This window comes from Mustelus asterias, chromosome 11 (assembly GCF_964213995.1).
Source record: "Mustelus asterias chromosome 11, sMusAst1.hap1.1, whole genome shotgun sequence".
NCBI classification, from domain to species: domain Eukaryota; kingdom Metazoa; phylum Chordata; class Chondrichthyes; order Carcharhiniformes; family Triakidae; genus Mustelus; species Mustelus asterias.
In genome coordinates, this window is record NC_135811.1 from 56,794,620 (window position 1) to 56,807,824 (window position 13,205).

The 13,205-nt window shown below is 45.4% G+C and overlaps 1 protein-coding gene across 2 annotated transcripts in view; it reads left to right on the forward strand.

Annotated features, from left to right (window-relative positions):
• The window catches only part of arid5b (AT-rich interaction domain 5B), a 160,566-nt gene extending 153,017 nt beyond the window's left edge, over positions 1–7,549 (forward strand). For both annotated transcript variants that reach the window (XM_078223626.1, XM_078223627.1), the window contains one exon: positions 3,239–7,549. In XM_078223626.1, coding sequence (XP_078079752.1) covers positions 3,239–5,401 — 2,163 coding nt within the window. In that variant the 3' untranslated portion in view covers positions 5,402–7,549. The remainder of the gene's footprint in view (positions 1–3,238) is intronic.
• The last annotated feature ends 5,656 nt before the right edge of the window (positions 7,550–13,205 follow it).

The following is a 13,205-nucleotide window of genomic DNA, read 5'->3' on the forward strand; positions in this document are numbered from 1 at the left end:
GTGTGGGGGGTGGGTCAGTGTATGGGGGGAGGGTCAGTGTGTAGGGGGGTGGGCAGTGTTGTGTGGGGGGGGTGGGTTATTGTTAATGGCTAGTTGGTTATAAGCATTGTTTGATTCAGTATTGAGGGCACGTGTCCAGCCGGGACACTGTTCGGGTGGTTAGGAAATGTCTGTAGTGCTGCGTCCTGTGGGTAAAGCTACTATGAAGGAAAGGCTTTGTGTCTTGTTCCATATTTCACCAGCTGGCTTGGGTCCATTTAACAGCTATTCGGCCGTGAGTTTGCCTGTTGCGGCGACAGACCCTGTCAGTAGCAGCACGCCATGGGTTAATTCCCCAGTGGGGCTGTTGGGTGCTTCTATTGAGCAGCTGCTGTAACCATGGAAACGTTTGAGGTAAGGATCATCCACGATCTAATAGGATGGCAGAATAGAGTTGAGGGGCTGAATGGCCTCCTATTCCAATATTGATATGGAAATCCCGCTTCTCCCGATCTTGCACTGAAATTCCAGTTGTTGTTTGGGAGCAGTTACCATACAGTGAACCACCCCCTTCTGGTGTTAATTACTGTCCAGTGGACACCGCCCCCCCCCGCCCCCCCCCCCCCACGATGATAATTACTGTCCAGTGGACTTGCCCCTCCCGCGCCCCCGGTGACAATGTACTGTCCAGTGGACCCCGCGCCCCCGGTGATAATGTACTGTCCAGTGGACCCCGCGCCCCCGGTGATAATGTACTGTCCAGTGGACCCCGCGCCCCCGGTGATAATGTACTGTCCAGTGGACTCCGCGCCCCCGGTGATAATGTACTGTCCAGTGGACCCCGCGCCCCCGGTGATAATGTACTGTCCAGTGGACTCCGCGCCCCCGGTGATAATGTACTGTCCAGTGGACCCCGCGCCCCCGGTGATAATGCACTGTCCAGTGGACCCCGCGCCCCCGGGGTTAATGTACTGTCCAGTGGACCCCGCGCCCCCGGTGATAATGTACTGTCCAGTGGACCCCGCGCCCCCGGTGATAATGTACTGTCCAGTGGACTCCGCGCCCCCGGTGATAATGTACTGTCCAGTGGACCCCGCGCCCCCGGTGATAATGCACTGTCCAGTGGACCCCGCGCCCCCGGGGTTAATGTACTGTCCAGTGGACCCCGCGCCCCCGGTGATAATGTACTGTCCAGTGGACCCCGCGCCCCCGGTGATAATGTACTGTCCAGTGGACCCCGCGCCCCCGGTGATAATGTACTGTCCAGTGGACCCCGCGCCCCCGGTGATAATTACAGTCTGTGATACTGAACGTCACGCTGAAGGCTGTGGAATTATTGACTGAAAGTTTTAGGAAGAAAGATTTCACAGTTGTTAAACAGGAAGCGAGATATCGAGTGCCTATCATGTTCCAGCAACGGCTTTGTTATAAAATAATCAGACAAAATGCCAAAGAAAGTAGGTTATTGTTGTCATGGTAACCTTTCTATTATAAATTCAGCAATTATTTACAATGCAATGCTCTATGTTCAAAACACAACTGGCGATAATGGATTATGGAGAAGACAGATGACTAGGAAATGAAGCATAGTAATAAAGTATAAACATTAAAAGTTTTGATTTATGCTTGAGTGTGATCCAATGTTATTGTGCAGAAATATCATTGTTAATGTGGACTTTGTTTTGTTCCCTGGTTTCCCCAGACCTCACACAACATGTAGGGTCGTGTCAGTACCATTCTGCATAGTTATTGGGAAGTATTGCTGACAACTGGTGCATTTAGAAACCTTGTCCTTCCCCCTCCACTTCTTTTTTCTCTCCCACCTGCTTGAAATCCCCCCCAGGCCTCTGCCACCGCCCCCCCCCCCCCACCCCCGCCAAGGCCTCTGCGCTCCCCCACCCCCAGGCCTCTGCGCTCCCCCACCCCCAGGCCTCTGCCCACCACTCACCCCCCCAGGCCTCTGCGCCCCCCCCCCCCGAACCTTCCAGGCTTTTGCACCCCCACCCCCTCCCAGGCCTCTGCCTGCCATCCACCCCCCCACCCCTGCTCCCCCAGCAGCAGCACGACCGAGATAGGGAACTCATTGAAACATGTCTGACATCGCACTATGCATTTTCAAGCAAGTTACTTTGTGGCGTTATTGTAGAAATTGCAATGATTCACTACATTTTATTGCAAGTATATCCTTTCTTAGGTAAGGAGATCAAAACTGCGCACAATACTCCAGGTCTGTCCTCACCAAGGCTTTATACAGCTGCAGTAAGACATCCTTGCTTTGGTACTAAGGTCAATAAGAGCCAACGCACCATTTGCGGCACGGTTTGCACTGCTGCCTCACAGCGCCAGGGACCCGGGTTCGATTCCAGCCTCGGGTCACTGTCTGTGTGGAGTTTGCACGTTCTCCTCGTGTCTGCCTGGGTTTCCTCCGGGTGCTCCGGTTTCCTCCAAAGATGTGCAGGTTAAGTGGATTGGCCGTGCTAAATTACCCCTTAGATGTGTAGGTTAGGGGGAGTAGCAGGGCAAATGCGTGGGGTTACGGGGGCAGGGTGGGCCTTGGTGTGATGCTCTTTCGCACAGTCGGTACAGAGTCGATGGGCTGAATGGCCTCCCGCACTGGGATTCTATGATTTAAAAATAATTGAAATTTTGTTAAAATCTTGCAATTTTAAACGGCTGCAGCAGCAGAGTTATTGAAGCCAAGAGAGAGATTGTGTCAGGTACAGTCTTTATCAGAGAGTAACTTGGCAGATGAATGCAGTTTGGAGTGGGAGCCTCTATTATTTCACTGTTGGTACAAGTGCAGAGTATTGCTAGGATGCAGGGCTGTATCTGCAGGGCTGTATCTGTGCTGCTTCTTGGTAAGTTTTGTATCAATAACTACTTTTTCATTGATTTACCCAAGGATTGTTTTTCCGCTTTTCCAGGAGACGATGTAATGATGGCGTGGAGGGAGTTGGGGATGATGGATAGGGTGGGCAGGAGCTGACACTGCGAACCTTCCAAACCTCCAAGAACTCTGTTCCCCTGACTCTGATGTTTTGTCTATTTCCCCATCATTGACCCCCTCCCTGGGTCAACACTTGTGCGTTACACTCCTGTGCGGTGCCTTGGGGAATCTTATTACGTTAGAGCCACTTTATAAATGCAACTTGTAGCTACAAGCCCTGACTGTGGAGTATTGCTTGGCCCAAGGTCTGTGTCTCTGCTGCTTTTGTTTGAGTTTTGCATAAATAACTGTTCATTTGTTTTTATTCATTAGGCAATTGCAACCACAGAGGAGAGTCGAGAGATGGCCAAATGGAGTGCAGCCTCGGCCTTGTCAAGGGAAGGGGCGGTGACGCAGGTTGAGAATGGAGAGAATGAACAGAATGGCTGTGATGTCTCCGAGGGCTCAGAAGGCAAAGGGGACCAAGCCAAGGACAAAGTCAACAAAGCCAATGGCGAGCAGGTGAATGGAAAGGAGGCTGAGACTCTGTCTTTGCACCAAGGCCTTGCGACCCATTCGAGAGACGAGGCGGCTCAAAGCCCAGTAGAAAGCAAGGCCGCCCCCGCATCCAGCCAGAATCTCGAGGCACCACAACACCCGGCGGACAAGCTGGCTGACGGTCTACAGGAGAAAGCTGCTGGTGAGGTGAGCACAGGTGGAGAGGGGGGAGATGTCCCTGATCGGGGACCCAGCGCGACCCCACCGGACACAGCCAACGCCTCCGTTCCCGCTGATCAGACGCCGAAGGAGGAAGCTGACAACGGGCTGGGGGATCGTCGGCCGGAGAGCAGGCAGCGACAGGCACCAGGGCAGGCGGGGAAGGCTAACCCCTCACCAGAGCCTCTCAAAGAGAGGGAGGAGCTTGTTGTGACCAAAACTGAAGCTTGCTCCAGCTACCTGCCTCTGGTGTACTCCAGGGGTCACCCTGGCATCATGTCCCCACTCGCTAAGAAGAAGTTCTTATCACAGGTCAGCGGGACCTTGTCCAACAGCTATCCCATCGGAGCTCCACTCCCGATACACAGCAGTAAAAAGAGTGGCGAGAACTGTGAGGAAGTGGTTACGACTGAGAGTAATCTTTTACAAGGGTCCACGCCAGATCAGTTAGCCATTAACAGACCCTCTGTGATTCAGCATGCACATAGCTTCCAGAAGCGGAACGCTGATGAGCGAGGGGAAGCATTTAAACATGAGGGTTTGAATAAATTATCCGATTCTGAGGCTGCTTATCTCGCTAAGCATCACCTCATTTGCTCAGACTCATTCAAAAGCGGCGCTCCTTACCCTTTCACCTCTAACCTCACAGACAATGAAAGTAAAGGTTATGAGAGGAAAGGTTGCCCACCATCGCACGTGTCAAGTTTTCTAGCAGACTTCTACTCCTCTCCCCACCTGCACAGTCTTTACAGACACACAGAGCATCATCTTAATAACGACCACACGGCAAAGCACCTGAGCAGCATCATGAAGGATAAAAGTTCTTCGTTTGCCCAGAATAAAAACCAGGATACAGTCTATTTAAGTTATCTTTCTACATTGCACCGACAGGAAATGAAATGTGCCGTGAAGCCTCCCACAGAGGAGCAGCCCACTGACTTGAGTCTTCCAAAGTTAAAGAAAACGCTACCCAAGAATTCATCCAGTAGCAGCATCCACTTGCCGTCGCAGCTGGACCTTAAGAGCACGATAGCTGGTACACAGCTGGCTCACACTGACTGCAACCCCAAAGCCTGCCGTGTCCCTCCGATGCCGGTACCCAGCAACATCAAGAACACTGACGCCATCCCGCCCCCCTCCGCAAAGCTGGAGGAAGCGGTCCACCCCACCCTCGCCTCCAAAGGCGGCTCCCAGCTCATTGGGAGCTCCAAACCCATCAAGCGGAGCCGTGAGGGCGTGCACAATGGCAGTGGCCAGAGCCCAGAGAAAAAGCTCCGGGCCGTGTCCCCCCTGCCACCGGCAAAGGACCCGGCGCTGAAAGAGAAGCCGTCTGACTTGGAAGGGGAGTGCAGCAAAAACCTGCCCCCCGGGATCATCCTGGAGGGCCACAAATTCTCGCTGCCAACTCCCATATTCCCAGGTGTGTATCCTGGAGCCTTCGTATCTCAGGTTCAAGATATGTGCGACGGCCTGGGCTCAGGCTTTCCTGTTGACTACGCCCATCCCTTACAATACTTGAAGAATCAGGCTGTGCTGTCTCCACTCATGCAACCACTGGCCATCCATTCCTTCATGATACCGGCCATGCAGAGGCAGATCCTTGCATCGACTGGTGCCTCCCCACAACTGTACAGACATCTATCAGCGGCTGCTGCCCCAGTCGCCGCCTCTTATGGGGAACTTTTGCACCATAGCCTTTATCCTCTGGCTTCTCTGAACCCACAGGTTGCCTATTCCACATCTCCAATCTCTTCTCTACATCCCAGTGCGAAACTATAAACCTTTTATTTTGTGAACGTTTGCCGAAATCGAGAGATGTAGCGTAACAGCCTGATATTCCACGTTACATCGTAAGACTTTGTGATTGCAAGCTACCAGCAACTGGTTTATATATTTCTTGCATTCACTTTAGGTGTCCTTATCATCTGCAGATTGTAAGATTTGTGTTTTTTTTTTAGTACGTTGAATGCGAAATAATATTTTTTTGTACATAGAAATGTTTTTGTCTGCAACCTAACACTATCACGATTGCAATATCAACACGTAAATGGCTGTAAATATTCACTACAGACTTTCTACATCTTAATTAATTTATGCAACTGTAGTCCAGTTTTTTCCTCTGCTGCTTTGGTGTGCGTCCCTCGCGGTGTCAGTTGATGGATTTGTCGAATATTGTGTTCTTGTTCCAGAACAGCATAGAAATAATAACTACAGGAAGTTTGCTGCAGCTGTAAATGTCTGTTTTGATTCTTTTGAATCCTTTCTGTAGAACCCATATGCAGTGGTTGGTTTTGGTACTATGTAATAGTACACCACTGGGTTTTTTTTCCACTGCTTTTTTTTTGTGTGTGGATATAATCACCATTCATGCAGTTGTTAGGAGAGCTTAACTTTCACATTGATAAACGCAGAATGATTTACAAAGCATAGAGTAACTATAACTTGAGAAACACTTGCCAAGTTCAAATATTGATTCAAATTAAATGTAAATATTCAAATTCAGTTTCCATACTTCCAATGCCATCCTGGCTTTCAAGCCTACTGCTGTTAAACCACTGCAAGCTGAAGATGTGTATATAAGATATGCTGGCTGTAATTTGCAGTTGCTACTATGCGGGGAGGGGCTGGGTGGGGGGGATACAAAGACGATAATTTTATATTTAGATCCTGCCTGCCTTGCATTTAAGGTCACAAAATTATAGCTGCAAGGGTTCTTTCTACGGTTCCGCATAATGTTTTGTCCATCAAATAAATGTTTGAACCATAAATCTTTCTAATGTAAACAGGGCAGATTGTGAAAAGAGGCAAAAAGCTGAATAATAAAATGAAGAGAAACAGGATTCCAGTTTGGCAATGGGCAAGCATTCTGCTGCTTTTATAATAAAGCCCCTTCAGTCTATTGCCGTTGTCTGTGCAGCTGTTGGTGAAGCTTTAATAAGATTTGTGTTGAAATGCAGTTCTGGCTCTTTGTTCAACTCCTGTGCTTGGCTCAATCATTGGCAGCCTTTCGGGGCTCGGAAAAGTTTCACTTTATACGTTGAAAAGTGCCCTCATGCTCAGCAAATTAAACGTTGGTGAAATACTTTCAAAGAAAGTCTTTCTTAAAACTTATTAGAACATTTGCTTCTAGAGAACTTGACATTTGGTTACAATAATTTCCTTTCAGTCCCACACTAAACATGTTTAACTGATGCTTCAGTGTTGCATGTGGCCTTCTGGCAACTCCACTGCAACATCAAGAACTAACTGTGCCTTTTCATTTCAACAACACATTAAAACTTCAGTACTTAACCGCACATGTTTGTCAATTGTATACCGTGGTCACATCTGGTGCAGCTTTGCAAAGAGCATTATGATCGTAAGTATTGTGAAATCAGGATATATTATTTTTTTGTTGGTTTCCACGCTTGTAATGATTATAATGGGCACTTACAAGATTGTTTGTCTGATTGTGGCTATATTAGTTACAGAGAATGTTATTCTCAAATGGTTGTTTTCTTTGCCAAGACACATTGCTTAAATATTTTCGGTCTGTATCTTATCAGCAAGATGTTTATACTGACATGTTCTTATGATAAAACTTGTATTTTGTAAATAATGAACACATTTCTTTTTGCATTTTAGTTTTGGTCTATAGCACATTTTCATGTATGGTGATTTGTACATAGTTGAAAGTGAAGACTGGTAACATTCAGATGGATCCTGATAGTTTAAGGTTATTGAGTAACCTTGCATTAGGTTCAAACTTTAAATCTAATGTTACTGAGGCAAATGTAAACACTAAAGTTTTGTTTTTGTATGTTCTCCGTGTACTTGGCAAAATGCTTTTGATACTTTGTTCCAATAGTTTATCAATCACATAGCTGGCAAGATATTTTGTACCTTCTGATCCACCGTTATATTTAATAAAAGTTTTACTACTTAAAACGTGTGAATTTTTTTCTTTGATTTATATTAGTCATTTTATTTCCGAGGTAATTCTTTCTCTAAATTTAAAATAGTGAACATGCCTCTTGAGAAAACTTAGCCCAGCCGCCTACTCCCGATAGAATTACTGCGATGCAAGTGATGCATAGCTGGAATATGAGGAGGTTCCAAGCTGAAGTGATATCATAAAATCAATGCCTGTAGCCATTTAAAGTTCAGGCATGTTACCTTAACGTACACAATGTGACATTTTGTTAGACTTTTTGAACACTCAGCTAATCTCGTGACAATGCCATTCTGAACCAGAATGTCAGCAGCCATTTGACACTGCTGACCTTTGCTGTACCCCACAACACAACTGAGCTAGGGAATTCATTTTAAAAATTACCTGTGCTCACACCTACTGTTCTCAGACAAATCACATTAACTGTTGTCCAGATTTTCCGAACATGGGACTTTTTTTAAACAAGCTTTTTAAAATGGCCGCCATGAATCATGTTTTTAGCTTAAAATCTTTTTTCCGCTAACTTTAAAGCCTTTGGGTTTTCATAGTCCCCACAGTGCAGAAGGAGGCCATTCGGCCCATCGAACCTGCACTGGTGATAATGCCACGCAAGCCCTATCCCCATAACCCCACGTATTTAGCCTGCGAATCCCCCTGACACTAGGGTCAATTTGCAATGGCCAATCCACCTAACCCGCACATCTTTGGACTGTGGGAAGAAACCGGAGCACCCGGAGGAAACCCACGCAGACACGGGGAGAACGTACAGACTCCACACAGACAGTGACCTGAGGCCGGAGTTGAACCTGGGTCCCTGGCACTGTGAGGCGGCAGTGCTAACCACTGTGCCACCGTGCCACCCAAACTTGTAGGTTAGATTACTGCAGCTCCCCAGCTTGGCTGACTTTCCCAATGAAAAGAATATAATGAGGTCTTGTTTGAGGAAAAAAAATAAAAACTGATAAAACTAAAACATCATAATTTGATGGTTTTAAGTCCACTTTCAGTTTCAATAATTCAGTAAAAGTCTCTTATTGAGAAGACTGGATGGATCCCTGAAACTAGCACAAAGGGAATTTGGGTTTTACTACCATCGGTCTCTTTCACACTGGATTCACACCCACTCCTGTACATCTAGAGTAGAATCGAAAGATTAGGATTTATATAGTGTCTTTTACACTTGCATGATGTGCCAGAATGCTTTACAGTCAATACATTTGTTTTCGGTATAGTCACTGTTCTGTAGGTAAAGGGGGCAGTCTTTTGGCGCTCAACAACAGCAACACAACAGCTGGAATTTTACTGCCCCGCCCACCACGGGAATCGGAGAGGGGCAGACCATGGAAAGGTCCGTTGACCTAGGGTGAGATTTTAAGGTTTCGGGATGAGTGAAGCTGTAAGAACACGCCCAATGATTGATTTACTGGCCAAGCTGTTCTTTGTAGCATTGTTTGAGGGATGAATGTTGGCAAAGCAGAGACAGTACAGATCAACCACAATTAAACACAAATCATGTTTAGCAGCAATAAGGAATAGTGCTAATCAAAATAAAGGCGGATAAAATCATTGGATCATTTAAGTTGGAATTAAATGTTAATGTTTTACTCTCCATCTCCTGTTTCTTGAATTTGACCCTTTGTAACAATTATCCGCCTTTATTTTGATTAGCACTATTTGTGATTTGTATTCTTCTCACTGGAGGGAATTAAACAACAAATATTTTTACTGGATAAAATCCATAAGATCCAACCTTTAGATGGTTCTGGAGATGAAGCAGATTTAAATCAATCTTTCAGCTGGATGCACCCTGAGGGATAGTCACTTTTGTTTCTCCAGACTCAAAACATTTCAATGAATCCTTGAATTAGACAGGAATTTACCCCTTCATTTTACCATCTGTGAATAGAAGATTATAAAATGTCACAAGTGCACATATTTATAAATGAAGTAATGGCTTATCATTTTGTGCTGTGTTATTATTGTGTTTTCTCCAAGAGAAAAGCATGCTACATATTTTATTTGTTTGGTATAAGTTAATTGTGCCATATCGTATGACTCTATGGCCGGAATTTTAGCACCTTGCGTGCCCTGGAATCACGGCTCACAGAACAGAAATCCCTGTTGGCCTCGAGCGGGATTTTACGATCTCGCCCGAGTGAGGTCATAAAATCCTGCCCTACTTATAAAACGTTATGTGGTTTAAAATGCATTTTACATGGCATAATCCTAACTTGATATATCATTTAAGTGTTTTATATATTCCAAGGTATGATGTCTTGCAAGGTTTTTCTGTGGCTGTTACATAGATTGGCATAAGGCTTAGAAATTGGTCCCTGCAGTACCCCGACTCGGCTGTTACTTTGGACTATTAAAGGTCCGATGTGTGTACGTTTCCAGTTGTAAGTGCGCCACTCAGTGTTGGGCAAGGACAAACAAGAGGTGTCTCATTTCTAGTGTCTGAAGTAGATAAGGCATAGAGCCAAGAAGAATTGGAGTGCTCGTTGCAACCACACATCAAAGAAAACAATAATTACTCCAGACATCCACAATCGCCACTGTTCTCTTCTACCCACCGATATCCATCTGCAAGCCTCTCCACCCAACCTTGTGCCTGGCTCCCAGGTCCCAGAAATAGCCATGGCCCAATTCCTAGGCTGTTGTGTTGCATGATCTGTGATGCTTTGCTCTCCCAGACTGCTAACTGTGATCTTCAATGTTCTGTGCATGGAGAAAAATATGAGGTACTTTGAACAACTCGACACAGCAATCAAATAGAACCAAGAATCTGACTTGCTGACCACAGATTAGTGTGTGATTTTAACGCTTTTTCAGGAATAATGAAAAGTCTTTATGTTCAGGATATAATCCTGTTCTATAAATAGCCACCTTTGTACAAGTGCCAAGGTGCGATGTTCAATGGAATCGTCTGTGTTGTACTGTGGTATGTAGGATATTGATATGAAATACGGCACTGTTTCAGAAAGAACATTTAGCAGGGACAATTATGTCAATAAATGCTTCAAACCTATGCTTCTTGATCAAAGGTTAATAAAAAAAACAGGAAAAACTGGGCATGCTTACATTATTCATTCTTCATTGGATTGATGGAAAACTTATCTGTTGTAAAAACTTCTTCAAATAACCCGTTGAGCATGCAATAAGTTTTACTTTAATACTGCTTTCAAATGCATCTCCTGGGAAAATGCCTGTTTTTTATATACTGGAAGCTGAAATGAAGCCGTGTGTGTGTTTTCTTTCTGGTGTTGTGTTTAAATTAGTCGTACAAGACTGTCCAGTTGTGCTGTATCTTGGGGGCTGCTCATTAAAGCGGTTTAGGATGCACAGGCACCAGATCCCACCAGCTACTGTCTCTGGGGTATCACCGGGAAGGGGGGGCGGGGGGGTGCGGGAAAGAGGTGTCTAATACTTGGTTACAGTCTCACTTGGTCAAGTCTCATTCCAGAGATTAAGCAGCACCATCCAGGCAGTACTGTGGGAGTGCTGCACAGTCAGAGACAGTTTAATAAAACGTTAAACCGAGACCCTGCCTGCCCCCTCAGGTGGATACAAAAGCTCCCACAACACTATTTTGAAAAAGAGCAGGGAAAGTCCTCGGGTTGCTAACATTCCCGGAATGGCTGGGAGTCTACCGGATTCGCCATTAATCTCCTGACGGGCTTTTAAAAGCAACCTGGGAGATTTTAAAAGGCGTCGGGTTCACTTTCACCCCTCCTTGCACCTATTGTTAGTGGAAATTGATGACACAACCATAAATGTGAGTTGATAGATTCCTGATATTTCCTTGGGAAAGACAGATGTTTCTCAAATGATACAATTCGCCTCACTAGGAGTATGGAAAATCTCATTGCTAAAGGTGACTAAGATTCGAAATGGCACAGTGGCAGCGAGTGGAGTCACCAACGTGGATAGACCCAGGCCAGGTCAATAGGCCGGAACCATGGCTCTGAGCCATTGTTGCGCTGTGGACCCGTGCACTGATCGCTTCAGGGGTCTGCGAATGGTGTCAGGGTGGAGTGTGCGGCACTGGCCATTCGTGCTCTGAGTACGGGTGTGAAATTGAAACAGTTAAATTTCAAACACATTTCAGTTTGAGTGGATCTGAGAGATAGAGCTTTCTACATCTATGCTGAAGTCTGCCTGCCAGCTGAAGGCACTGCTTAAATTATTCATAGCATTGAATTGGGAGGGCGGACTGAGGACTTTTAGAAAGTTTAGCATTTCATCAATTGCAGTTGTTGCCACATTTGATGCACTATTAACTCTGTCAGCTTTGTTTGATTGGTTTTCTTCCAAATTTGGGAAACTGAATCCAAGATTAGAAGCCAGAATTAAACATTTTAAAGTCCCCAAGGTGGTTCTTGCAAGGGAAGAGAAATACAGGCCAAAAGCCAACCTGGGGAAGTGGCCGAGGGAAATGGGCTGAGAAGGCAGGCGGAAAATTGGGGCAAAGAAGAAATACAGCCGCTCCAGCCACTGGCATTCCATGACACCACTGCCCCCTGATGTCTCTGAATGTGTTCAGCTCAAGTTGGCAACCCTTGGGACTCCTCCTGAATACCCTGGCTTATATTCATTTTCAACTAATGTTCATTTTTTAAAAAAAAGTACATTATCTGGTCATTATCACATTGTTGTTTGCATGGGAGCTTGTTGTTGAAATTGGCTGCTGTGTTTCCGATGTTCCAACAGCTCGAAAGTGTTTCATTAGTGGAAAACACTTTGGGATGTCCTGAGGTTGTGAAGGGCGCTATAGAAATGCAAGTCTTCTTATGGAAAGATTCCCTTGCACCTTCCAGTTACAAGTATTAGTATAATTAAGGCTTCCTCCTGTTAAGCTACTGCCACAGAAGGCTATAATGTTGCTATTAAGCACAGTGAGTCTTGCCAAGAATTGCTCCTTGTACATCCCAGGAGATTTGTATCTGAACAGAGTACACACTGCCAAGCCTGACCTAGATACGAGCTAGCCATTCTCTACACTTTAACTGCTCACTGTAAATCCTCTTTAGATACACAGCCTCTCCAAATTGATGCTTTTCACTTTGTTTTATTTTGTCTTCATTGATTTTTTTCCCAAACAAAATGACTTTGAAACTGGTTCTTGGGTTTCCCCATTTGTAATCAGTTAAAAGGATGATTGTTTTCCTAAACTTGGAAATTACAGGACATGTAGGAATCAAGACCGTTTACCAATTAACTCCTGGTTAGTAACAAACTCTCCCAATTGTCACAGCTCTCATTACACTGATCAACAATGCTGACTGCCTTGCCACACCCTGCCCCAGGTAACATTCAGAGTTCACAATTGGACATTATGTGGACTGTGTGATGGTGCTGAGTGAATTGGGGAGAATGGGTGACAGTAGATGCAGCCATTTTGCAGCTTATAGTAACAGCAATAATTATGTGAAGCAGATATTGCTGAATTAAATTGTTACTTTAAACATGCAAGCTCATTAAGTGCCCTGGTTTTATTATTTATCTATTTGCGGTACATTTTATTTCTAAAGCTTAACCAACCTCGAGTGTTTTAAAGTGCGATGCATTTTAAATAGCTTAAAAGTTCACCAATTACTTTAAAGTTAAAGGTTGATCAGCTCAGACGAAAGGATAGAAAATAGGAGCAGGAGG